The 26430-nt window shown below is 40.6% G+C and overlaps 1 protein-coding gene across 5 annotated transcripts in view; it reads right to left on the bottom strand.

Moving 5' to 3' along the window:
* Nucleotides 1–26430, bottom strand: part of STIM1 (stromal interaction molecule 1) — a 249665-nt gene that overhangs the window by 200538 nt on the left and 22697 nt on the right. The window contains exon 1 of one of the 5 annotated variants that reach the window (XM_020967656.1): nt 5805–5872. The exons of the other annotated variants lie outside the window; for them this stretch is intronic. Coding sequence (XP_020823315.1) covers nt 5805–5838 — 34 coding nt within the window. The 5' untranslated portion in view covers nt 5839–5872. Of the gene's footprint in view, nt 1–5804; nt 5873–26430 lie in introns of those variants that run through there. 5 annotated transcript variants of the gene reach the window in all.

The following is a 26430-nucleotide window of genomic DNA, read 5'->3' as shown; positions in this document are numbered from 1 at the left end:
AAAAAGACAGAGTGAAACAAATTTTCAGCCCAAGAAAACTTGGATGGTCAACAGGAAAGGTCTGTTGCACCGGACTGGGACAGGAGTGCAGTTCAGTGTGGGCCATGCCAGCAAAGACCCAAGCCCAGTGAACCTGAAGCAGGCCTCAGGGGACTGAATCAAGGAGAGATGCAGCAGTTTCCAGACTTCTCAACCCACAAATGCCAAAGACAACTTAGGTTGGACCTGGGTGAGAGAGGAGCACAGTCCAGCCCTGGCCCTAGCACAGCCCCACAGCAGGGGCCACAGTGGCTGCGGCTGCTTTGGGAGCTCTGGCCCACAGATGATGGGGGGACTGAGTGGGGGGGATCAGAGGGGGATTGCTGGTGCTGAGGCAGGATTCTCTTGCTTTGCCCATGCTTGGATCTGGGTCCCAGTCCTGGGGCAAGGAGGAGCGCTGGCATAGCAGAGTTTGTGGCATCACTGGAGAGAGAACCTTCCTCTCATTTCCAGGGCATAAAAGAATACTTGTGGTCATTCATAGACCAGAGCACAGGCCAGGAGAGGAGTAAACACATTTCCTTAGATCATACCACCTTGGAAGAACTGAAAACTTACAGATCCCTAGAAGTATCTCTGAAAACAGCTGCACAAAACCCCTGAAGCTTGGGACAGTACACCCCTCCACACTAGAAGAAGAGCCTACTTTAAGAAGAGTTAAAAAGTCAAGTAACTGGCTGGGAAGATGAGCAAACAGAGGGGGAAAAGTCAGACTATACAATCTTACCTTGGTGATAAGGAAGATCAAAACATGCAACCAGAAGAAGACAACAAAGTCAAAGCTCCTACATCCAAAGCCCCTAAGAAAAATACAAATTGGTCTCAGGCCATGGAAGAGCTCAAAAAGGATTTTGCAAATCAAGTAAGAGAAGTAGAGGAAAAACTGGGAAGAGAAATGAGAGTGATACAAGAAAATCATGAAAAACTAGTCAACAGCTTGCTAAAGGAGACCCAAAAACATACTGAAGAAAATAACACCTTAAAAAATAGACTAGACCAAATGGCAAAAGAGGTCCAAAAAGCCAATGAGGAGAAGAGTGCCTTAAAAAGCAGAATTGGCCAAATGGAAAAGGAGGTCCAAAAGCTCACTGAGGAAAATAATTCCCTAAAAATTAAAACAGAGCAAATGGAAGCTAATGACTCTATGAGAAATCAAGAAATTATAAAACAAAACCAAAAGAATGGAAAAAAAAGAAGACAATGTGAAATATCTCATTGGAAAAACAACTGACCTGAAAAACAGATCCAGGAGAGATAACTTGAAAGTTATTGGACTACCTGAAAGCCATGATCAAAAAAAGAGCCTAGACATCATCTTTCAAGAATTTTTTTTTTTGCTTTTGTTAGGCAATGGGGTTAAGTGACTTGCCCAGAGTCACACAGCTAGTTAAGTGTTATGTGTCTGAGGCCAGATTTGAACTCAGGTCCTCCTGACTCTGGGGCCGGTGCTCTATCCACTGTGCCGTCTAGCTGCTCCATTTCAAGAAATTATTAAGGAAACCTGCCCTGATATTCACGAGCCAGAGGGTAAAATAAAAATTGAAAGAATCTACAATCATCTCCTGAAAGAGATCCCAAAAGGAAAACTCCCAGGAATATTATAGCCAAATTCCAGAGTTCTCAGGTCAAGGAGAAAATATTTTAAGTAGCCAGAAAGAAACAATTCAAGTATTATGGAAATACAATCCCAAGATTTAGCAGCTTCTAGATTAAGGGATCAGAGGGCTTGGAATATGATATTCCAGAGGTCAAAGGAGCTAGGATTAAAACCAAGAATCACCTACTCAGCAAAACAGAGTGTAATCAATGAGGGGGAAAATTTGATATTCAATGATGTAGAGGAATTTAATATATTCTTGAGAAGCCAGAGCTAAATAGAAAAATTGACTTTCAGATACCAGACTCAAGAGAAGCATAAAAAGGTAAACAGGAAAGAGAAATCATAAGGGACTTAATAAGTTTAAACTGTTTACATTCCTACATGGAAGAATGATATTTGTAACTCATGAGACCTTTTCTCATTATTAGGGTAGTAGGAAGGAATCTATTCAGACAGAGGGCACAGGGTGAGTTGAATATGAAGGGATGATACCTAAAAAAGAAAATTAAGGGGTGAGAGAGGAATGTACTGGGAGAAGGAGAAAGGGAGAGACAGAATGAGGTAAATTATCTCACATAAAAGAAGCAAGAAAAAGCTTTTTCAGTAGAGGAGAAGAAGGGGGAAGAGAGAAGGAATGAGTGAACTTTACTCTCATCAGATTTGGTTTAAGGAGGGAATAACATACACACCCAATTGGGTATGGAAATCTATCTTACCCTACAGGAAAGTAAGGGGAAAGGGGAGAAGACAGGGAAGGGTGATAGAAGGGAGGGCAGATTCGGGGAGAGAATATTCAGAAGCAAACACTTTTGAGGAGGGACAGGTCAAAGGAGAGAATAGAACAAATGGGGGCCAGGATAGGATGGAAGGAAATATAGTTAGTCTTTCACAACATATGTTGTGAAGTGTTTCATATGACTGCACATGTATATAGCCTATGTTGAATTCCTTGCCTTTGCAATGAGAGTAGGTGGGGAGGAAGAAGGGGAGAGAATTTGGAACTCAAAGTTTTAGAAACAAATGTTAGCAATTGTTTCTGCGTGCAACTGGGAAGATACACAGGCAAAGAGGTACAGAAATCTATGTTACCCTACAGGAAAATAGAAAGGGAAGGGGATAAAAGAAGGAGGGACGGATAATAGAAGGGAAAATAGACTGGGTAAAGAGGGTATCAGAATTCAGGCTGTCATGGGGTAGGGGAATGGGAAGGATGGGGAGAAAATTTTGAATTCAGAATCTTGTGGAAGTGAATGTTGAAAACTAAAAATAAATACATAAATCGAAGAAGAAAAAGAAAACGTCGCAGTGAGTCATTTATCCAGCCCAGCATAGAGAGACAGGCAAGCAGATTTGTGGACCCTGGGGATTGAGTTGAACCAGGAGCATACAAGGAGTGGCAAGGAGAAGTTGTGTGCCAGGGTCAAAGGGTGTTATTGGGGCACTACCAGACCCAAACAAGGGCACTGTAACAGGCACAAGTGAAAATTTACAGCTTAGTAGCCCACTACCAGTTTCAAGTCACAAATCCAGGATGAACTGAAAAGGGGACCTGCATATGGGGGTACCATTCTTGGGCAGAAAGACTGTGGGTAGTGTGCTGAGAAAGAAGGATGCTCAGAAACCAGTAGCAGCTGCTGTGCAGCTCAGACTCCAGGGACAGAGCAGGGTCTCATTTATAGCATCTAGTCCAGGGGTGTGGAACCTGCAGCCTTGAGGCCACATGATACCCTCTAGGTCATTAAGTGAAGCCCTTTGACTGAATCCAAACTTCACACAACAAATCTCATTAATAAAAGGATTTGTTCTGTAAAACTTGGACTCAGTCAAAAGGCCTTACCCAAGGGCCTAGAAGGCCACAAGTGGCCTCAAGGCTGAAGGTTTCTCACCTCTGATCTAGTCCCACCTAGGGCAGGAATCCCAGATCAAAGAGGAGCCTACAATTCTGCCATTCTGAACTAACAAAGAACTTTCCAACTGGCTGATGACACGGAGTCCAGCCACAATCTACTACTCCTTAGGCACAAATCCAGGCCAACTTACAGAGCTCGTATCAGGTCTTTATAGTTTTTGTGGTCCCTTCTAATTCTGCAGTTCTCTGGTTCCAAGATCCCCCAGTATTCCAGACAGGATCCTACCCAACCTGGCCTAGTATAAGGAGAAGCAGGTAGAGATTCATGGTCTATGAAGCAATTAAACTTTATCCTGGACCAGATCACCTTGGGAGCTTGCATGTCCCTAGCCTGTCTCTGAGATCCTAGAATAATACACACACAATACCCTAAGAGAGCTGAAACAGGACTAAGCCCAGACCTTCCTTACAGAAATGCCACAAATCCCAGCTCTAATATCAAGTCCAAAGTAAGGAAACAGGATGGAAAAATAAGCAAACAAAAAAGGAAATCCCACCAGAAATGGCAGGGAAGCTGAAGACAAAAACCCTAAAGAAGAGAATATCCCCAAAATATCTACAAGCAAAATCTCAAAGAAAAACATCTTGTGCGCAAACTAGAATTCCTAGAAGAGACAGAATTTTTTTTAATTTAAAATGATTTTAGAAATAAAATGAGAGTGCTTAAGGGAAAAAATTAGAAAAGAAATGAAAACTATGGAAAAAAGAATTAGAAAGGAAATTAACAGCTTGGTAGAAGAGATACAAAATCTTATGCAAGCAATAACCTCCCTGAAAATTAGAATGCACTAAACAGCAGCCAAAGACTCCATGAGGCAACAAGATATATGAAAATAAAGTCAAAAAAATGAAAATATAGAAGAATATATAAGTTATTGCAGCAAAAACAAATGACCTGAAAAATAGATTGAGGAGAAAAAAAATTAAGAATCATTGGACTATCTTAATAACATGACCAAAAAAGCTTACACATTCTAGTTCAAGAAATATTCAAAGAAAACTGCCCAGATCTCTTGGAACCAGAAGACAAAGAAGAAATAAAAATAATTCACTCTTTACCTCTTGAAAGAAATCCCACGATGAAAATTCCTGGCCAAAATTGAGATTTTCCAGGTTAAAATATATATATATTGCAAGTAGCCAAAGAGAAAGAATTCAAACACTAAGGAGCCACAGTCAGAATCACACATGATTTAGCAGCCACCACCACAAAGGATCAGCAAATTTAGAATACATATTCCAAGGGGCAGGTAGGTGGCACAGTGGATAAAGCACTGGCCCTGGAGTCAGGAAGACCTGAGTTCAAATCTGGCCTCAGACACATGATACTTACTAGCTGTGTGACCCTAGGCAACTCACTTTCTCTCTCAGGTCTCAGTGTCCTCTGTAAAAGGAAATGCCCCTTCCATCTCTAAATCCTATGAAACCTATAGGACCTTATCTCTCCTTCCTTCAAGAAAGCAGTTCAACCTCCTTCCACAGCTAAAGAAGTAAATCCAGATAGACTGAATGTTAACTCTCAAATTAGAAGATTTAATTGACATAGCCACTTGGAAGCCTCTGACACCTTTTTGCCATTATACTTTAGGAACAACCTTACTGGTTCTGCTAATTCAATTGGAAAAACTGCATGCCAGACTTCCCACACTTCAGAAAACACTATATTTACATGCCATATACCACATCAACTCTATGCTTTCACACTCAAGAAAATCTTGCAAGATTTAGAAAGCTGAAGGGTCCTCAAGAGGCCAAACAGTATGCAGCAGGCTCTAGAGGTGGCCTGTGTCCCATACTTTCAGTAAAGGGTAAGAGCAGAAAGTTTCAGAGACCTCAAAGCTCCCTGAAACCTTCTGCTTTACAGTACATACAACCCAATCTATAGTGGAAGGATCCCAATTTGCAGACAAGATATTGGAGATATCTTATAGGCAACGTGGCAGTGGCAGTTCTTTTTCAGATTTGGATTATCCTAAATGGTTTCTAAGGGAGTGTCCCATTCATTTCTGGAGGTTTAGAAGTCTCTGTTAACTTTCTGCAATTATTCTTTCTTGAACTAGCTCCTTTGATTTCCTGGTTGGCCACTTGGGACCCAACCTATGTCTACAACTCTGTGAAGCAGACTTTTCCTGGCTAAGGAAGAGCAGGATATAGATGATAACAGTGGAAGTTAAGTTGCAAACAAGAAATACCTACCAGAGGTAGTATGAAAAGAACATTGGACTAGGAGTCAGAAGAACTGGGTTCAACACTCACCTCTACCGCTTAATAGCTGAATGACTTGGAGCATGTCTCTTCCCCTCCCTAGACCTCAGTTTCTTCCCTGTAAAAAGTGACAAAGTTGGGCTAGGGGTGAGAAAAAAGAGTTGTATCAAAGGCTCTGTATGGTCCCTTCCTGCTTTTTCATTCTAGGACTATGTGGTTCTATGAATCACCTTGAGAATTTGTCTTGCTTAGGTTGTCAAGATGAAGTAAGAACAAAAGATCCTTCCAAACTGAGGAAGTGATGGAATGAATGGTAGGCCATGGCGGATTTTATGAATATTTACAGATCAGTGTAATCAGCAAATGTAAAAAAACAAATGGGTGAGTAACTGACTGAATTCCCTGCTGCACAAACAAGGAAAACCACCACATGTAATGGGCAGAAAAGCACCAGGAAGCCAGTTCAGAGCCCTGGAATGGAAGCATAGACAATAACAGCCCAACCCTGTGCTCAGCCCATAGGGGAAAAGGGATTAGATCTACTCAGCATGGACAGAGAGGGCACAACCAGGAGAAAGGAGGGGGAAGTAGCAGGCTTGAGGCAGTAGAGCCAGCCTGCACTCAGCAGAAAGATAGAATACTTCTTAGTGGGCAGGAGCTGAAGAAATGTGCAATGGGTCACCTCAGGAGACAGTAGGCTATCCATTCCTAGAACTCTTCAAGCAAGGCTGGATGACCACAAAGGGATGGCATAGGTAGAAAGGACCCCTGTTCAAGAAAAAGTTCAACTAAATAAACTGATCTTCTCCCAATGGGAGCAAAAGATCTTAAATCTGGATGGAATTTTTAGTAGTACATTTTTAATTAACTCTAACTTTAGGCAGGTGAAGAAGCATGATGATAATAATAAGAGAAATATTTGCTACCCTTTTAATACAACATTAAAGTTTACAAAGAAATAGAGATCACAGATTTAGAACCAAAAGTGACCTTAAAGCTTATTCAATCCAACCTCTTCATTTTACAGATGAAGAACTAAGGCACAAAGAAGAGAAGTAACTCTCACAACGTCACAAAAGTAGCAAAACCAGAGCATGAACCAGAATTCTGATTCTAAATCCAATGCCTTCCTACAATATAGGCATACCTCATTTTATTATGCTTCACAGATATCATGATTTTTACAGATTAAAGGTTTGTGGCAACCTTGCATCAAGTAAGTCTATCAGTGCCATTTTTCCAACAACATGTGCTCACATCCACTGTTTCTCTGTGGCACATTTTGGCAATTCTTGCAATATTTCAAATGCTTTCACTATTATTATATCTGTTATAGTGATCTGTGATCAGTGATCTTTGATGTTATTATTTTAATTGTTTGGGGGTACCACAAACTGTGTCCATATAAGACATAGAACTTGATAAATGTTGTATATGTTCTGACCTCTCCACCAACCTGCCTTTTGCCTGAGACACAATATTGAAATTAAGCCAATAGCTTACAATGGCCTCTTAAGTGTTCAAGTGAAAGGAAGAGTCAATCAATGCAACAAACTTCATTGTCTTATTTTAAGAAATTGTCACAGCCACCCCAACCTTCAGCAACCACCACCCTGATCAGTCAGCAGCCATCAACATTAAGGCAAGACCCTCCACCAGCAAAAAGATGACTCACTGAAAGCTCAGATGGTTAGCATTAAGGTATGCACATTTTTAGACATAATACTATTACACACTTAATAGACTGCAGTACAGCACAGACATAATTTTTATATGCACTAGGAAACCAAAAAATTTTCATGACTCATTTTATTGTGATAACACTTTACTGCAGTGGTCTGAGAACCAACCCATAATATCTCCAAGGTATGCATGCCTATACAGTGCTGTTTCTTACAAAGCACTTTATTCCAAAAAGCTCTAACATAGGAATGTTAATATTATTATCCCTAATTTGTACATGTTGAAACCAAGGCCCAGAGAGGTGAAATGCCTTGTCCAGATTCACATCTAGTAAATGTCCAAGTTAGAACTCAAACTCTGGCCTTCTAATTCCAGTCTCAATACATTTCCCATTATACCGTACTGCCTGATTCCCATTTTACAGAGAAAGTAACAGAGACCTAGAGAAGTTAAATGGTTTGCCCAGGGTTCCACAACTTCTGTGTGAGGCCTTTTCTGCTCATTCCCTCTCAAAATTACCTTTTATTTGTTTTATATGTGCTTTATATATGTCTGTAAGTATACATGTTGTTTTCCCTTTTAGAATATAATCTTCTTGTAGGCAAGAACGGTTTTGCTTTTGTTTTTGTAATGCTATAAGGCCTGGCAAAGAACCTATTATACAATAGAAGTAGAAGGAATAACAGATCATCTACTTACAACAAATTTACAATCTAAGTGGGAATTTAAGACTTAGACACATTAAGTGGTTAATGACAAAACAAAACAGTAGATGACAGAGATTCAAATATAGTGAGTAAGTTCATAGGAGTTCAGAAGAAGGAAAAATTAACATAGAGCTGAAATATTTATTCTGGGGGCCTAGATACTTATTCACTCTGGAAGTGCTTGAGTGTTTTTCAATGCCAGAGACTTTAAAAAATGGTCCTATGGCCACTCCAATCCCTACATTCATAAGGTCCTGGCCGACACACAGCAATCTAAACTCTGCAGGCCAAAGTGATCACAAAGGACCCAGGACCAACAGAGAATGGAGTAAAAGGAATGATCCAAGTAAAAAAGTATTCACAAATGGACCTGAGTCTTCTTCCTCCTAATGAGCTTTAACCTCAGCCCCTGGAGATACCCAGGGCAGGGGCAGATACCCTTTGTCTTAGCTGCCACCTAGCCTCTCCCACCTTTCCTGGTTTAGCCTCCTAGCTGCCAGGTGTATGAAGTCAACACCTCCCTAATGAATTTTTTTCCATTGAGCCTCATGTAGAACTTCATCCTTCTACTATTCTAATATTATAAATTATAATTATGTCTGTGCATGCATTCAGCAATATACTCTGCATTTCGGCAGAGAGAGGGTGTGAGGAGAGGTGGAGGGAGAGTGAGGAGAGAAGGGATTGGAACCTGTGAGTCAACTAAGTGGCTTAGTGGATAGAGAATTCAAAAACACCTACTTCAAATCCAGCTTCAGACACTAAACTAACTAGCTTTGTAACTCTTGGGAAATCACTTAACTGCTGCCTGCCTTGGTTTCCTCATCTGTAAAATGGGAATATTAGCACCTGGCCTCTTGATATGAGGATAAAATGAAATAATACTTGTAAAGCATTTTGCAAACTTTGAAGTGCTATATATAAGCATTATTTATTTATTTATTCATTCATTCACTCATTCATTATCCATGTGGAGAAACCTCACCTACCACCAGGGTAGATTTTCAACTCATCTATTACTTAAGGGCTTAAGGAGTTGCCAGAAGAACTGAGAGATCAAGTGACTTTTTGATAGTTGTTACCACTAGCGTTATAGAGGCAAGATTTGAACCCAAGCCTTCCTAGCTTCAAGACCAGTCCTCAATATGTTACTATACACTAACTTATCATTATGCCTTTAAAGTGCTTAATAAATATCAATTGAATTAAGGAGAAAATAGCATTCCCCCACCCCCAAAAAAGGTACAAAGCCATAATGGTAAAAGTCACACAAGGGTAGGGTGGGAGAGTTCTTTAACTCTCTCTAACCTGTTTGCCAGCAGGACCCATTAACTTCTCCCAGTCTTTTCTTCATACCTCCCTAAAGAAGAGAGAGAAGGCAAAAAAGGAAAGAGAAGGCAGCAGTAGGTCTCATCTATACACCTGCTGATGGGACAAAGGAGTCCTTCAGTTACCAATGGGCAAATTCGGCCAGCTTGGATGGCTCGATGTGACCCCTTCCAATGGTACACTGCACAAATAGTCTGGCACAGATAAGCCCCCACCTTTGGATTAGATAGTTCTTTACAAGGTACAATTTCTCTGTCCACAGCTGTGGAAACTAAAATGTCACTTGTCTGACCAAGTACAAACACCAACAGATTGTGTGCTCAGATCAAAAATTTGTCAAGAGTCAACAATCCCTTAGTCCTTTTCCTTAGTGTGGAGTATGCCACTCTGGCAATGGACTTACCAACCACAGGTCAGACATTCAATAGAACACACACAGGAATGTATTTAGGAAGGTTGAGGAGAGAGAAAGGAAACCAGAAAGCATCATCACTTGGAAATTTCAAAGACCTATAATTACTTCATTGACTTCAAAATGCAGCAGTTTTCCCAGCTTACCAGGGAACACTTTAGATCAAATGCACCATATAGCCATACATGGGGCTTGGTGACATTAATGTAGCCATGCAAATTACTACCAACTTTGGGGTCTGAGAGCTCAAACAGAAATGTCATGAACTACTCCTCTCCTTTACCCTCCTACCTCCAGGCTGAGCTTCTGTTTTCCTAAGAACCTTGCCAAGAAGAACTGTATGGTTTGGTCGCATTTCCATATCATTGAACTCAGAGAAACACGAGGAAAGAAAAGAAGCATTGAGAACGATAAGAACCAATGCACAACTATGAGCCATTGGGAGAGGGAGGAACAATCAACAAGCATTTATTAAGGACCTGCTATGTTCCAGGTGCTGAGAAGACAAAGTCATACATGAAACAGTACCTGACCTAAAAAGAGTTTACACTCTACTGGGGAGACATGCTTAAAACAGTCTACATCTTCCCTACAATTAAGATATCAACAAAGCATGGAGTCATAGCTCAGGAGACCTGGAAAAGACTGCAAAGAATCACAGAATCTCAGAGCTAAATAGGATTTCAGAAGAGACCAATCGGTAACTAAGCAAGGATTCTCCTCCCCCCAAGCCCACCTCTAAACATCTTATTATCCAATGTCCACTTGAAAGTCTTTAATGATGGGATCTAATCCAATCTGGTTTAAAGAAAAGGAAATAGAGGGGCAACTAGGTGGCACAGTGGATAGAGCACCAGCCCTGGATTCAGGAGGACCTGAGTTCAAATGTGACCTTAGACACTTGACACTTACTAGCTGTGTGTGATCCTGGGGAAGTCACTTAACCCCACTGCCTGGCCAAAAAAAAAAAAAGAGGAAATAGAGGCCCAGGAAGTTTGCCTAAGGTCACACACTTGGAGGCACAGCTACAATTAGTACCAAGGATCACCTGATTCCCAGATGATTGGCTCTCTTCCAATTACATCCCACTGCCTTGATTTTGTATCTGCTAGAGAAAAGTTAGCAATGTGGGCCAAAAGAAACTTTGTAGTACTTAGATGCTGCTGAGCGCTCAGAGAAGGAAAAAAACTAAAACTGGCACCCTAGATAACTACAAAGAAACTTCTGGGTTAGGCCACGGGGATAAGTATTCAATTACAAGATCAAACAGGGTCCAGGATCCCAGGGTATTTTATCAGACACCAGCTACCACTTCACTATTACTCCTAAAAGAGGCCAGTAGTTTATCCTACAAAACAGACCTTCCTACCTCTAGTCCAGAGGTAGGGAACCTGTGGCCTCAAGGCCACATGTCGGTCTTTTCTCGTTCACAGGCTTATCTTGCTTGAACTCAGAGAACACGAGGGAAGAAGATATGGTCAAGTCATTCCTTGGCTCAAAAATCAGTAGTTCTCTACTGCCAAGTGAATAAAGCTCAAACTCCCCTGCTTGACATTCAAGGCCCTCTACAACCTGACACCACCTTACCTTTCCAAGTTTATCCCATACTAAGTGCCTACATGTACTGTATGTTCCAACAAAATGGACTATTTTCTGTTCCCCAAATATAACCTGTTCTCTCTCTCCTCTACGCTTTTGTTATCCTATTCCCTATGACTCCCTCAGTTTTACTTGAAGCCTAATTCAAATGCCACCTCATCTATGCAGCCTTCCCTGATTCTCTGGGCCTCACTTTACATTTTGTTTTGAACCTCTCTCATGTACTAAACCATGTATAATTGTATGTCATAGTTATACATAGCTGAGTCTTATACTCTCTACAAGACTATGAACTCCACAGGACAGGGACAATCTCCTAAAAAAGGATTTACAAACACTGTCACTAGTAGGATCAAGCAACAAAAAAGAAAAGTCCCATGGCTCCGGATAGGAGAATAAAAGGAGGGTTCTTAGAACAGAAATTCTGAAGGACAAATCAAAGCTCAGATCCTGGTGGGAAATGGGGATACATGGAAGGGAAATCTGCTACTTCCTCACAGATGCAAGGTGGCACACTTGTCCTTCGTCCTCACAGCATAGGCATAGGCTCCAGGAAAACATCACCAACATGTCATGGTGCTGGGATCTAAGGCTGAAAATAGACCCCAGATGAAAAACAAACCTTGTGGACAACTTATCCTGGCTTTACTAAAAAAGCAAATCAAGCTGGTATATGTAGCCCTCTGGAGGCAGGAGGGCCAGAATGCTCTGGGACTAAACAGGCTCAAAGCAGCCCTAGCACAGTTGGAAACCTCTATGGTGTTCCCACACATACTATCCTGGTGGAACAAATACAGACTAGAAGAGAGGAGGCAGGTTGATTACAGCTGGCAAAGAGCAGCTGTCTATCCCCAGAGGAATAGGATAGAAGCACCAGGCCTGGAAGATAAGCCTTGCTTTCTTGAAAGAATCCAAACTTACTACCTCAAAAACTGACCACAGGCAACCAGCTAGTGACATAGCAGAACACCAGGCCTGAGGTCAGGAACACTCATCTTCCTGAGTTCAAATCTGGCCTCAGATATTTAGTAGGTGTGACACTTAACCCTGTTTACCTCAGTTTCCTCCTCTGTCAAATGAGCTGGAGAAGGAAATGGCAAACCACTCTAGTATCTTTGCCAAGAAAACTCCAAATGGGATCACAAAGAGTCAGACATGACCAAAAACAACTCAACAATAAGAAAACACACACACCTTAAGACATAAAGAATGGCTGCCTCTGGAGAAAACTTCATTATAATTAGGGTTAGCTTCCCTGAAATTAGGAAGACTGAACATCAAAGAAACAGTAGCATTCACTGCTACATGACCCACTGCCAAGCATAAGGTTTTTTGCACATGGTACTTAAGTACCTTGTGTGTGCCAGAATGGCCTACCTATCACCAACATCTACTTCTCCAAATCCTATCTATTCTTCCAGGCCTAGGTCACCTGCTGCAGTAAGCTTTTCCCGACAAGTAGAGCCTAAAATTCTACAGCACTTCCAGTCCAAAAGAGCACTAGAACTAAAATCAAAACACTAAGGTGAGAGGGCCAGTTCGATGACCTTGGGCTACTATCTTCTCCAAACCCATTTCCTTATCAGTAAAATGGGAATAATAATAATATTTGCATTACTGTCACTTAAGACAACTTGGAGGACCAAATAAGATAACAGATGGGAAACCACTTTAGCACTGTTCATTTACTCAACACTTATATAATACAAAATATCAGTTATTTCCATTATTATCACTCATTTGACAAAGATTAATATGTCACTGTTTGATTTTTAAACTTTCATGAATATGCCTTCAATGCTCAGTTAGAATTAATTCCAGAAAGGGAGATCCTAGCTTATGCTTCTCTTTATCCTCCACCAAGTAGTCCAGTGCAGGAATGGGACATACCCCTGGACATGTAGGGAACAGAAGATAACTCAATAGCTCTTAAGTAAATAAACTCAATCCCCTTCATTCCTTCTCTGAACCTCAACTAATCATTGGTAAAAGTCTTATCTCCCATTAAGGTTGTAAGCTCCTAGGGCTCTGTCATATCTTCCAGACATCACATCTTTCCTATAATGATTTACCTTAGGCCTAAACTCCCCAAGACACAAATCTGCTCCTGCCTAGTGACAGGCCTCCCATCCTCCTCCTCCTCCTGTTCTAGTGATCAGGGATTTCTCCAGAAAGGGAAGAGGCCAAATGGTTCACCCACCTATATTTGGTTTACAACACTGCAATGCCCAAGATGTCATTTGAGTAGGGATGACAGAGCGTCCTTCCTTCAAAGGGTGAGTCAGTGACTCATTTGTGCTGCAAAAATGCCTTGGCACTACAACAAGGGGGGAGGGGAAGGGAAAAGAGGATGGAAACTGAATCCTTTCCTTACTCTTGGGAGGGAATAAAGCAACCCTCCTGCCCCCCAGGCAGTATCAGTCTAAGGGACAGATGCCAGAGTTTTACAAACCATATGCCCCTCAGCATGAACTCTTATAAAAGGTTGGGTTTTGAGGTGCAGCTAGGTGGCGCAGGGGATAGAGCACCAGCCCTGAAGTCAGGAGAACCTGAGTTGAAATCCGGGCGACAGACCAAACACTTGACACTTACTAGCTGTGTGACCCTGGGCAAGTCACTTAACCCCAACTGCCTAAAAAGAAAAAAAAAAGGTTAGATTTTGAAGACAGTTGGAAAATTCAGTATTTATATATTAGAGTTTGTGGGCCCTGATTTCACTATATCCAAAAGAAATTGGACAATTGTTTTCAAATCCCAAGCTACACAAAATATCAATGTTCAATATAACCACTTTTCTGCCAGGTTTGCAAAGTTCTTCATAATTTGGGCCATCTTACCTATATGATTAACCTACCTGGAACCTGGCCCTAGCATTAACTCACTGTGTGACTTTAGGCAAGTGACTTCCTTGCTCTGTGCCTCAGGGACCTCATCTGGAAAATGAATGGCTTGCAATCCCCAATTGATAAATGGTCAAAGGATATGAACAGACAATTCTCAGATGAAGAAATTAAAGCCATCTATAGTCATGAAAAAATGCTCTAAATCGTTATTGATTAGAGAAATGCAAATCAAAACAACTCTGAGGTACCACAGTCAAACCTATCAGATTGGCCAACATGACAAAACAGGAAAATGATAAACGTTGGAGAGGATGTGGGAAAATTGGAACACTAATACATTGTTGGTGGAGTTGTGAAATGATCCAACCATTTTGGAGAACAATTTGGAACTATGCCCAAAGGGCTACAAAAATGTGCATACCCTTTGATCCAGCAATAGCACTTCTAGGGCTATATCCTAAAGAGATCAAACAAATGGGAAAAGGACCCACATGTACAAAAATATTCATAGCAGCTCTTTTTGTGGTGGCAAAGAATTGGAAATTGAGAGGATGCCAGTCAGTTGGGGAATGGCTGAACAAGTTGTGATATATGAATGTAATGGGATACTATTGTGCTATAAGACATGATGAACAGGCTGACTTCAGAAAAATCTGGAAAGACATATATGGTCTGATGCTGAGTGAAGTGAGCAGAACCAAGAGGACTTTCTACACAATAACAGCCACGTTATGCGATGACTAATATTGTCAAACTGAACCCTTCTCAGCATTACAAGGATCTAAGACATCTCCAGAGGCCTCAGGATGGAAAATGCTGTCCATATCCAAAGAAAGAACTATGGAAGTCGAATCGCTCTCACTTATTTTTACCTTCTGTTGAGTTTTGTTTCATCTTTCTGATGATTCCTCCTATTGGTTTTAATTTTTACTTACAACTTCACTAATGTGAAAATATGTTTAATAGGAATGTAAATGTAAAGCCTATATCAGATTGTGTGCTGTCTTGGGGAGGGTGGGGGGGAGGAAGGGGGAGAAAAATTTTCAACTCAAGAGCATATGGAAGTGATTGTTGATAAATCAATAAATCAATAAAATTGGAAAAAAAACTGAATGGCTTGGGCTAGATAATCATTCTGTATGGTTCCTTCCAGCTTGCAAAATCAAGGTTCTGTGAGTTGCCATCCTAGATGAATCTATTCTCCCACTCATATCTTCCCCTGAGCTCCAGGTCCCATATTTTTAACTGCCTTCTGGACATTTCCATCTGAAGAACTCATCATCTTCCTCCCCAAATTTGCCTCTCCTTCCAACTTCCTGATTTCTGTTGACTATTTTTAATAACTATTCTCCCAGTCATCTAGACTTAAAACCTCACAGTCATCTTTGACCAGCCATACTGCATTCTTCTCCCAGCTATCCCTGCACAGGTACCTCATACACAGACACACTTCTCAGCTCATTTTTATGTATTGTCTTCCCCCAGGAAAGTATAAGCTCCTTGAGGGCAGGTGACTGTCCTTTTTTTTTTTTTGCTTGTATCTGTATCTCAGCATTTAGCACCATGCCTGACACACTATGCTTCCTAAACGCTTGTTGATTAACTATAAGACCTCAATCCTGGCATTCAAAAACCTGTACAATCTGCCTCACTCATCACTGGATGTCTTTAAGTGGAAGTTACATGACAACTTGTACAGAATGTTGTAAAAGAGATGCCTGCTCAAGTATAGGTTGGACTAGATGATCTAATAATATCCCCTCCACCTAAAGCATGCTATGATTCTGGTTGGAGTGGCTTTGTTTTACAGTCATATCTCCATTTAAAAAAAATGTTTCAAAGATAACCTGTTGCTAAAACCTTATTACCCCATCATAATATCAGAGTACAACACCAGCTCCTGAACAATGCTCCCTCTCTTTCCCCCACTTTCCACCTTCACTCACAGGGCACTCCTGCTTTTCTTACGGCCTCACCCAGTGGCTAAGGCAACCCTTCCCTCACACCCAAGTGAAAGGACTGTGGAAGCTTCTGTAAGAGGACAGACTTCCTTTCATCACAGCTTAGGTCCTATCCTAAGACACTATGTAGGTGTAGCATAGCAATGGATGACACTGTGAAAGACACTTCCTCCAAGCCTTAGTTTCCTCATGTGTAAAATGGAGATAATACATTCACACTAACTACTTCATAGGGCTCTTACAGGGTAAGCATTTTATAAACTTCCAAGTGCTATAGAAATGAGAATATAAACTATCTGAAACAGGCATCTCAGAAAGAGAAACTTCACCCACCCTCCCCGGCCCAAGGTTAAAAGTAGCTTTGATCCCACAGGACTTGTTAATTAATCCCCAGCTCACTGTGCTATGGACTTGACCACACAGGAGCAAATGCTCCTGCTCCACTTGTCCTCTTTGCTCCCTCTTGCTGAACAGACAGATAAGGGTTGGCAGGGTTTGAAGGAACTGGCTTTAAAAAGTGAGTCTTGAAATTACTTTCTAAAAGTGAGAAGGTAGCCAGTGCCTGGTATCATAGCCCAGAAAGCCATTTCCAAATATATGCACTTCTTCATCTTGGAGAGGTAAGGCAAAGGCCTACCCAAGAAGCAAAGTGGGGAAAGCAAGCAAAAGAGTCTACAGTTTTCCCTGATAATTGAATCAGAAGAGATTTCTCCTAGATTACATCTTCCCTATCTTTCCATCTCTATCACACATTTGATACATAGCAAACACTTGCTTCTTTGTCATTCAACTTTTCCTGTGGGAGAAGAAATCAAAGGATTTAAGAATTGGGATTCCACAATTTAATTCAATTCAACATTTAGAATATAGACACAAAGATAAAAACAAAACACCTCTGCCCTCAAGGACTTTAAGCTCTCTCAGGGCAATACACCCTGCACACAAAATAGGTCCAGGACTTAGAATCAGGACAGCAGGTGCCACCGCAGTCACCAGTGTTTACCAACTGTGTGACCAGGGGCAACTCCACTTCTTTCAGTTTATCTCCTCCAGAAAGTGGGAATAATATTCCTTGCCCTACCTCAGTTCAAATCTACTTTATATATCTTAAACATCTGCTGTGTGCAAAATACTATGCTAAGAAATGGGAATATAAGGACACAAAAGGAACAATTTCTACCCTCAGAGAGCTTATGTTCTACTACAACTTACACTCCCTCACTTAAATCCAATTCACTTGCATGCCTTGGCATCAACTCCCTAATGTCATGGTCCTCTTAGAGAACGGAGGACAAACAACAACAACAACAACAACAAGGACTTAACACTTAACTTTTCTCCAAGGGATGTCATCTGGAAAGTGCTTTGTAAACTTTTCAGACCTCTAGCTAGGAGTGTAGTTATTGGGAGATAGAAACACACCAGGAATGGAACACCATTCAGGTTTTTAGCTAATTTTTGCGGGGGAAGGCAGGGATAGATATGTCATTAACAACTTTTGGAACAATATCTAATAAGAGATGTAACATATCACCCCAAAAGTAGGTTCTTTCCTTTGGTCAAGTTGACAAGAAAAATATCAATTTATTTTTTTACATGAACATTGAAATCCCTAATGACAACAATTATATTTGTCACTTCTGGGAGGGTTGTTCTTGGACTGGGGGAGGAGTAAAAGGAAAATATTTCACCAAAGGATTTGGGCTCCACCTTTGGGGCATGGCTCACAGAAGCAAGTGAGCTTCAAGGAATAAATGAGGGAAAGGAAGGATTTGAGAATTCTAGTTCTTATAGCGATAGTGCTCTTCTACATCAGGTTACGGAAAGGAGAAGGCATCACCTGCTGGCCACACTTCTAGTGACAAGTCTCTCAGAGCTAAGTTAAATTAGAAGTGATAAAACAGACACAGTCTACTTTAACTCATATTTGCATAAAGTTTAAAGAGCACTTTCCCCATAACCACCTCTAAAAGGGAAGTTGGTTATTGTGCCCATTTTATAGATGAATAAAGTAAGGTGTAATAAGGTAGCAATAAAGTAGTAATTAATAATAGCTAACATTTACATGGCACTTACTATGTGCCCAGCACTGTCCTGTTAGAAAATCTGAAACAAAAATCTACTACAGAGTGTGCAAAGGAAAGCCTTTGTTATACTTTTCTCGAGAAGCAGGCACATCGCACTCTACTATGGCACGTGTGCACCAATATGGAAGCAGAGCTGGCTTTTAAATGGTTAGTAAAATCTATACTCCTCCCATCTGAGCTGGGATTGGACCAGCTCATTTGGGTTACACTCTTCCTGAACTGCCCATCCCATGTTACTCTTCGCCATGTTCATTCCTTCTGGTCATGCGTCCCATGTTCAAAAATGTTGGCTATCTCCTCCCTCGGGATGTGTCAGTTAATATTCAATAAGCTCTTTAAGCAAGCGCAGTGGAGAAAAGCCTTTGCTCAGTCCTTGACCCTGATGGGTTGCAGCTGGTTTAGCCTCTAGGGCTCTATCTTAAGGAAGTAGTGGTTTTACAGAGTGTTTGGGGCACTTTCTGATTGGTTAAGGGACTATCTGTGAGATCTTGGAAGTCCCCCCTCAGAATTTCCGTGTTCTGCTGTGGAAGCCTAACTTCTAGATCTTTCTCATAGTCCTAAGCACTTCCAAATTATCTCACTGATCTCACTGATCCTTACAACAGCCCTGGGAGGTAGTCTATCCCCATTTTACAGATGAGAAAACTGAGACAAACAGGGTTAAGTGACTTGGCCAATGTCACACACCTGGTAAATATCTAAGGCTGGATTTGAACTCAGGTCTACCTGACTCCAAATTTGGCACCCTATCCACTGCATCACCAAGTTTCCCCAAAGTAATTTTCACATACTAATGTCAGAGATCTCCTGATTCCAAGTCGAGGTCTTATCTTGTTCTCAGTCATCCTTAAGGAGGAAATGCTTCGACATTTCAAAGAAATGGTTGTCCTTTCAAGAAGCCAAGATACCGACTGCCATGGAGATATGGATCCATTGTCCAGATGCCAATAGTGACATCTGAGGCAATTCCAAAGTAATACCTTCACAGAGAGGTCACTGAGCTGCACCTTGATATATGCGTGGATCAAATCCCTATCTTCAGGCACTTTACAGATAGTGCCCTCTACTTAAGACCTCATCAAAGTACAGAAGGTTTTCTCGGTCCTCGAAGGCTATCTCAGCAAAATGAAAGATAGAAAGGCTTCTGTAGGGGAAGGCTAAACTAGAAGAATTTCATCAGGAAGTTTGGTCACCAGGTGATAAATTCTCCTAGCCACAGCAACTCATTAAGCAAAATATACAAAATCTTCATCAGTAGAGAGCAACCACACTAATGAAACTACAGATCTTTTGAAGAAATATTTATGATGCAACAGAGACCTAGAGACATTAAACGACTTGCTCTATGGCACACAGTACAACTTCCCATGCGAACAGTCAACTGAAAACACTGCATAAGCCTAGCCCTGTGCAGAGACTGTAGAAGATGAAAAAGTATCAGAGAAACAAAGTTCCTTTCCTCAAGAGGCTTACAACTTGCCTGGCAAGGCCAAAAACCCAAAACAAAACAAAAAACCATATAGGGTATATCCCACAAGTCTCAGTGCAATTTTAAGCTTTGATAACTTCAGGAGTATAAATGCTACAAACATACCAAAAATTCTGAAAGGTTTATTATTTAATATGCTAACAATATTGATGTTTCTCATTAAAATTCAACCTATCATCTTGTGCTTTATATCATGCTGGCCAATTTTCAAATTTCATAAAAACTTTCATTAGCTGCTCGATAACTGAAAGAATTTCATCTATAATGAAAGTATAATTATAGCCATAAGGTCATCCAAAGAATGAGATTTTGATGCATACATGACAGTTCTGATATGACCACACAAGAAAAAAATCTAAGTGAGACAGATTAGGTGACCAAGGTGGCCAAGTAAGAGGACCTCCTGTAATCCAGTGGGCTGAGAAACTATCATCCACAAACTGTTGCACACTCAAGGCATAATGACAAAGTGCTCTATCTTGTTAAAAATTAAAAACTTTTTATTCAAATTCACAAAGCTAAATAAACGTAAAGGCAATTTCTTTCAAATAATGTATCTACAAGTTTGTAACATTTATACTTCTGAACCTATTAAAGCTTAAAACTGCACTAACATTTTTTGGGACACTCCTAATATATAGCTTTGCTAGAATTCTCAGTTTCTTAAGGTCAAAGACTATCATTTTTCATCTCTGTGCTCCCCCACCATCAAATACAGTACCTGACTCACAATATGTACTTAATATTAATAAATTGGTTGAAAGTAAGTGTAGTAGAAGTTCAGAGAAAACAAATTAGTGAGGGATGGAATAATCAGGTCATGGGATCCACACACAAACATAGTGGCAAGAACAAATATCTTTAAGGGCCCAGCAGGTTGAAATGAAACTCAGATGAAATCAGAAAGCCTAGTAGTAGAACCTATCTGGCCATTATGCTTAGCTTTATTGGCAAGAACGACATAGCTAACATTTATATAAGACTTTTAGGTTTATAAAAGTTTTATAAAGTGCTCTATATATATGATCTCATTTGATCATTATAACAACTGTATGTGGTAAATGCTAGAGGTATTATTATACCCATTTTAAGGGTAAGGAAACTGAAGCTCAGAAAGTTAAATGATTTGCCCACAGCATAAGAGGTAGAATTCAAAACAAGCTCCTACCAATAAAATAACATATGCTGCCCCAACAGAAGCAGTCATGGATAAAAGTAAGACTACTCTAGCTATACCCCATGACAAGACCAAGAACATCTCCCAAGATGGCCAGGCAGGAAGTGGGCTAAGCCTAATTCTGGTGAGACACATACTGTCTCCCCCCAATTCCCAAGCAATTTCACCTTGCTCAATGCTTGGCCACTTGAATCCGGAAACATTTGACAACTCCCTTCCTCCCTCATGGCTGAAATTTGCCACAGACTATTCAATTGTAACAGTCTCCCAAGTGCTAAGGTTGATTGGAGTGTTGCTTAATCCAGAATCTGAAATTCTTGCTTTGAAGCCAAGGAAGGAGTAAAGTGGGAAAGTCCCAAACAAATCAATTCATTTACTCAAAAACTCTTGGGAAGGATCAGTGTACTGAAAATCTGCATGAAGTCACCCAGCTACAATTTTGAATGCTCTAAATCAGTGGTGACAAACTCAAAAAAGATCCCTGAAGGCCCCACATTGACTAAAAAAACACACATTAACATTTTCTGCATTGCATGGTATTTGTTTATTTTGTTAAACATTTCCCAATTACATTTTAATTTCATTCAGGATGCACTGGGGTTTGATACCTCTCTTCTAAACAACCTCCCTTGTCTCTAGCCCAGGCCTGCATGACATACGGCCAGAGGACCACTTGTGGGCCCACCAAAGGATTTCAGGTGACCCTCGAAAAATGTAGAGGATGTAAAAGAAAGTAAAGATATAAAGAGTGCTTTGTCTATACTCCGCTTAACCCACCTTCCACTAGTCACTATTGTGCCCATCATGTAACTCAGCATATTGGTTGCCACTGTGCCCTCTGTTTGTCATGTGACCCACAGCAACCAACCATCATCAGTCTGTCTCTAATCTGAGAGAGGAGCGGGAGTTATCTTTTCTCTGTGTTTTTGGTCGTTGCTGGCATTGAACAGGGACAAAATGAGTGCAGCAAAGTAATTTTTTTAACATAAATGTGATTTCATGATAAATACAAATCTTAAGTATTAAGTGTAATTAATTGAGATTCCCCTTTTTTTTAATATGGTTTATTCACAAAATAGTTTAAACATTAATTATACCTTTACTTGGAAAGTGAGCTGTTAAAAACCTATTTGCTGCCTAAAAAAGTTTAGCCTATTTTGATTTTGGCCCCTACCTACTGTCAAGTTGTACAGGTCTGCTTGTAGCCCCTCTGCTTCAACACCCCCCACCCCCCCAACCCCTACCCCTCTCCCCCACCCCCGTCACAGGATGACTCAGTATCTTTTTAGAGCTCAGCTCAGATGGCTTCTCTCCCCTGCTAAAGAAACTTCAGTGGCTCCAAACTACCTAAGAGATAGAAACTACTTAGTCTGGTTAGTATTCAAGGCCCTCCTTGACAGTCTTATGTCACACTACATACTTTCACAAACTCTGTCCTCTAGTGAAGTTGGGCTATTCCTAGGATATCGGGATTTCTAGGTAAAAAGAATTGTAGAGATCATCCAATTTAACCTCCTCATTTTAAAGGTAGAAGATCATAGCCTCAGAGCTGGAAGATAGCTTCCAGACAACCTCTTCATTTTTCAGGAGAAAGTTGAGGCCCAGAGAGGTTAATTAACCTATTCAAGCTCTAGAGCTTATGTGCTCACACACTCTATCTTGCCTGCCCTCGCTCACCCTCAAGCTCGCTCTCTCTCTCTTCTCTCTCTCTCTCTCTCTCTCTCTCTCTCTCTCTCTCTCTCGCTCTCTCTCTCTCTCTCTCTCTCTCTCTCTCTCTCTCTCTCTCACACACACACACACACACACACACACACACACACACACACACACACACACACGCACACACTAAATACAGTGCTAATGCCCTCTCCAACTGCCATCCCTTTTACTCAGATCTTCCATATCAGAAACAGACATTTCCTGCCCCCCTCAATATATGTGCTTATTGAAATTCTTCCCTCAAAGCCAAATCAGATGCCACCCTCCCTGATTCTCATAGCTAGAAATGGTCTCTCCCTCCTTAAATACACCAAAGTACTTCTTTTCTAATGTGTATCACAGAGATTTGTTTGCAGACTTTATTTTCCCTAGAAGCTTCTTAAGGAAGGGGCTATATAGTTCACCTGGATATTCCCCACCCTACAACCCAGCTCTGAGCAGAGGGCCTCAAACCCAGTAGGTACCAAAAATGTTATTTTAATTGAATTAAACTAGCAGAATTTCAAAGGCTCCAAGGACAAGAATCTAGCCACCCTACAAGGGAACTCTGCAAATGAGGTACTTAGCCTTCAGAAATCACTCAGGCATGAGTGAAAAACCAGGCTTTAACTAGTAAAGGCCAATGCATAAATACCTCATTAACAATATGCAAACACACACTGACCCCAGGGTCTCCCATAAGAATGTTCAACTGACCCAGAACGAGTCAAACTGAGTATAAGCTGTAAATGACCATGAATTCTCCTGAAGGGAAAAACACAAGCTAGAGAAGCCTCCTACCTGAAATGTTTAAGCCCAGTCCCTTCCAGGATGGTAACAGAAAGTACCATAAAATTCTACTAGGTCTCCTTCTTTCACTAGGTTTCCTGAGACCAAAGGGATACAAGAAATAGTCCAAGACATTCATCCATTATGGGAGCTGCCAAGAAGCAGGACAGGGTTGTTTCAGGCCCCTCCTTATATATTCAGCTTGTGAAAATTTACCTCCATGTTAATTTGATAGCCAAATTAACCATAACCAGAGTCCAAAAACCTCTTTTCTACCATTTCCCCTTGTGATCACTTACTCAGACCACATTTGCTGTTTGTTTACTGTTTCTGCATCATTTCCTCCTTCAAGAAATGGTCTAGGAACAGCTAGGTGGCACAGTGGATAAAGCACCTGCCTTGGAGTCAGGAGGATCTGAGTTCAAATCCACCTCAGACACTTGACACTTACAAGCTGTGTGACTCTGGGCAAGTCACTTAACCCCATTGCCTAGCCAAAAAAAAAGAAATGGTCTATCACATAGACTCTATCCCTTTCAAAAACCATTAGCTCCCATGAAATGAGAACACTGCCTATTCTCCAGCTATAGAAACTCTAAAACCTTAAGACTTAGAGGGAGCTTAAAGATCATTTAGTCCAACCATGTCATTGTACAAAATAGAGGCCCTGAGAGGACCTATACCCAAAAAGTTACTAAACTATGCATACTCTGTAACCCAATGTTACTACTTCTAGGCCTATATTCCAAAAGGATCAAGAAAAAAAGGAAAAAGATCCACAAGTACAAAAATAACAACTCTTTCTATGGTGGCAAAGAACTGGAAACTAAGGGATTGCCCATCAATTGGGAAATGGCTGAACAAAGCATGGTACATTAATGTAATGGAATTCTAATGCGCTATAAGAAACAACAAAGGGAATGGTTTCAGAGGAAGTCTGGAAAGGCTTATGAGAACTGATGCAGAGTGAAATGAGGAAAACCAGGAGAACTGATATAATAGTAACACTGTAAAGAAAAACAATTTGGAAAGATTTAAGAACGCTGATCAACAAATAACTACCTACAATCCCAAAGGTTAGAAGAAGAATGCTATCTACCTCTTTTCTGAGAGGTGATAGACTTAGGGTGAATAAGATATTATTTGGACATGGCCAATGGGGGAATTTGTTTTGTTTGACTATGCATACGTGTTACAATGGTTTTGTTTCTCTTTTCTTTTTTTTTTCCCAGTAGGTAAAGGCAAGAAGAGAATACATTTCTGCATATAAGACAAGATGACAAATTCAGGAAATGGAAAGTAGATCAGATTGGCTAGAATGGAGAATGCATAAAGAGGAACAATATAAAATGAGTCTGTAAAGGCAGGCTCAAGCCAGACTATCAAGGACTTGAAATACCAAGACGAGAAATCTTTATTTTTATCCTGTATATTGGACCACTCCAGTAAAATGTACAATCCTTGAGGCCAGGAGCTGTTTTTTCCTTTTTGGTCCTTGTGTCTCCCGCTTAATATAAAGTAGATGCTTAATAGAGGCAGCTAGATAGTGCTCTACCCCAGGGCCTATAGTCAGAAAGACCTGAGTTCAAATCTGTCCTCAGACACTTACCAGCTAGCTGTATGACCCTTGGCAAATCATTTAGCCTCTGTTTACTTCAGTTTCTTCATCTGTAAAATGGGGGTTAAAATAACACCTTCCCAGAGTTGTTGGATCAAATGAGATAATAATTGTAAAGTGTTTAGCACAGTTTCTGGCACATACACTACATAAATGTTAGCTGTTATTAATAACACATGCTTATTTTACTGGACTGGATTTATCCAAAGGTAGCCACTGAAAGTACTCAACGGGAGGATTAACATGGTCACATTTTTGCTTCTGAAACATTATTTTTGCAGCTATATGCAGGATAGATTGGAGTGAGGAGAAACTGAAAATAAGGAAGAATATCAATTAGAAGGTTATAAGCCAGACAAGAGGTGATGAAAGCCTTCTTGAATGAAGGTGGGGGCTGTATTATTAGAGAGAAGAGGTTGGATACAAGAGATGCTGTGGAGGTAGCTTTGACAAGACCTGGCAACAACTCTAATTATTTTCATCAACATCCTTTTATTTTATCATTTTAATTAAAAGTGATAATATTAATAAGTTATTTTACATGGTACCTGCAAGTTTATGAAGTGTTTTCCTCATAAAAACCCTGTGAGGCAGGCAGCAGAAGCACAGCTATCCATACTTTACAGACAAAGAAACTGAAGTGCAGAAATAATCATAGAATCTCTGAACCAAAAGAAACCCCAGAAGTTAAAATAGTCCAAACCACACCTAAACGTGAATCCTGCTGAAAGGTCCCCTGATCAGAGCATCCAGATTCCATATACAGACTTCCAGTAATGGGAAACCCACCAACTCTCAAGGAAATTCATTACACTTTTGGACAATTAACTGTTAAGTCATTTTTTGTTGTTGTTGTTACAACTAATTGAAATCTGCCACTCAGATTCTTGAAGCCAGTTTTCCTCTCCACCTGAAAACTCTCTTCTCCAAATTAAAAACAGCTAGACTGCACAATTGCTTTTTGTTCTGTTAGTCTATGATTCTAAGGTCAGACAAGAGGTAAGTTACTCAGGTCCGGAAGGATGTGTGACACATACATCATAAATTCAATTGGTTGTTTATAGGGGACTTTCCCAGGAACACACCCACTCTCCAAAGGGATTTGGGAACATCATACTGATGAGCTAGAGGTGCCTCTCTATACATAATGCAAGATTTAGGACTAGAGGGACCTTGGAAATCATCTAGTTTATGTCAGCCAGAAGAAGCCGCTCTGAAGGAATAATATTTTGTAATTCAGATTGGTAACAAGTCCTAGAAAAAAAAATGACTGAAATGAAGAAAA

This window comes from Phascolarctos cinereus, unplaced genomic scaffold (genome assembly GCF_003287225.1).
Source record: "Phascolarctos cinereus isolate Bilbo 61053 unplaced genomic scaffold, phaCin_HiC Scaffold_726;HRSCAF=1367, whole genome shotgun sequence".
Taxonomy (NCBI): Eukaryota; Metazoa; Chordata; class Mammalia; order Diprotodontia; family Phascolarctidae; genus Phascolarctos; species Phascolarctos cinereus.
The sequence above is the reverse complement of the archived record's forward strand: the minus strand, read 5'-3'. Positions and strand labels throughout refer to the sequence as shown.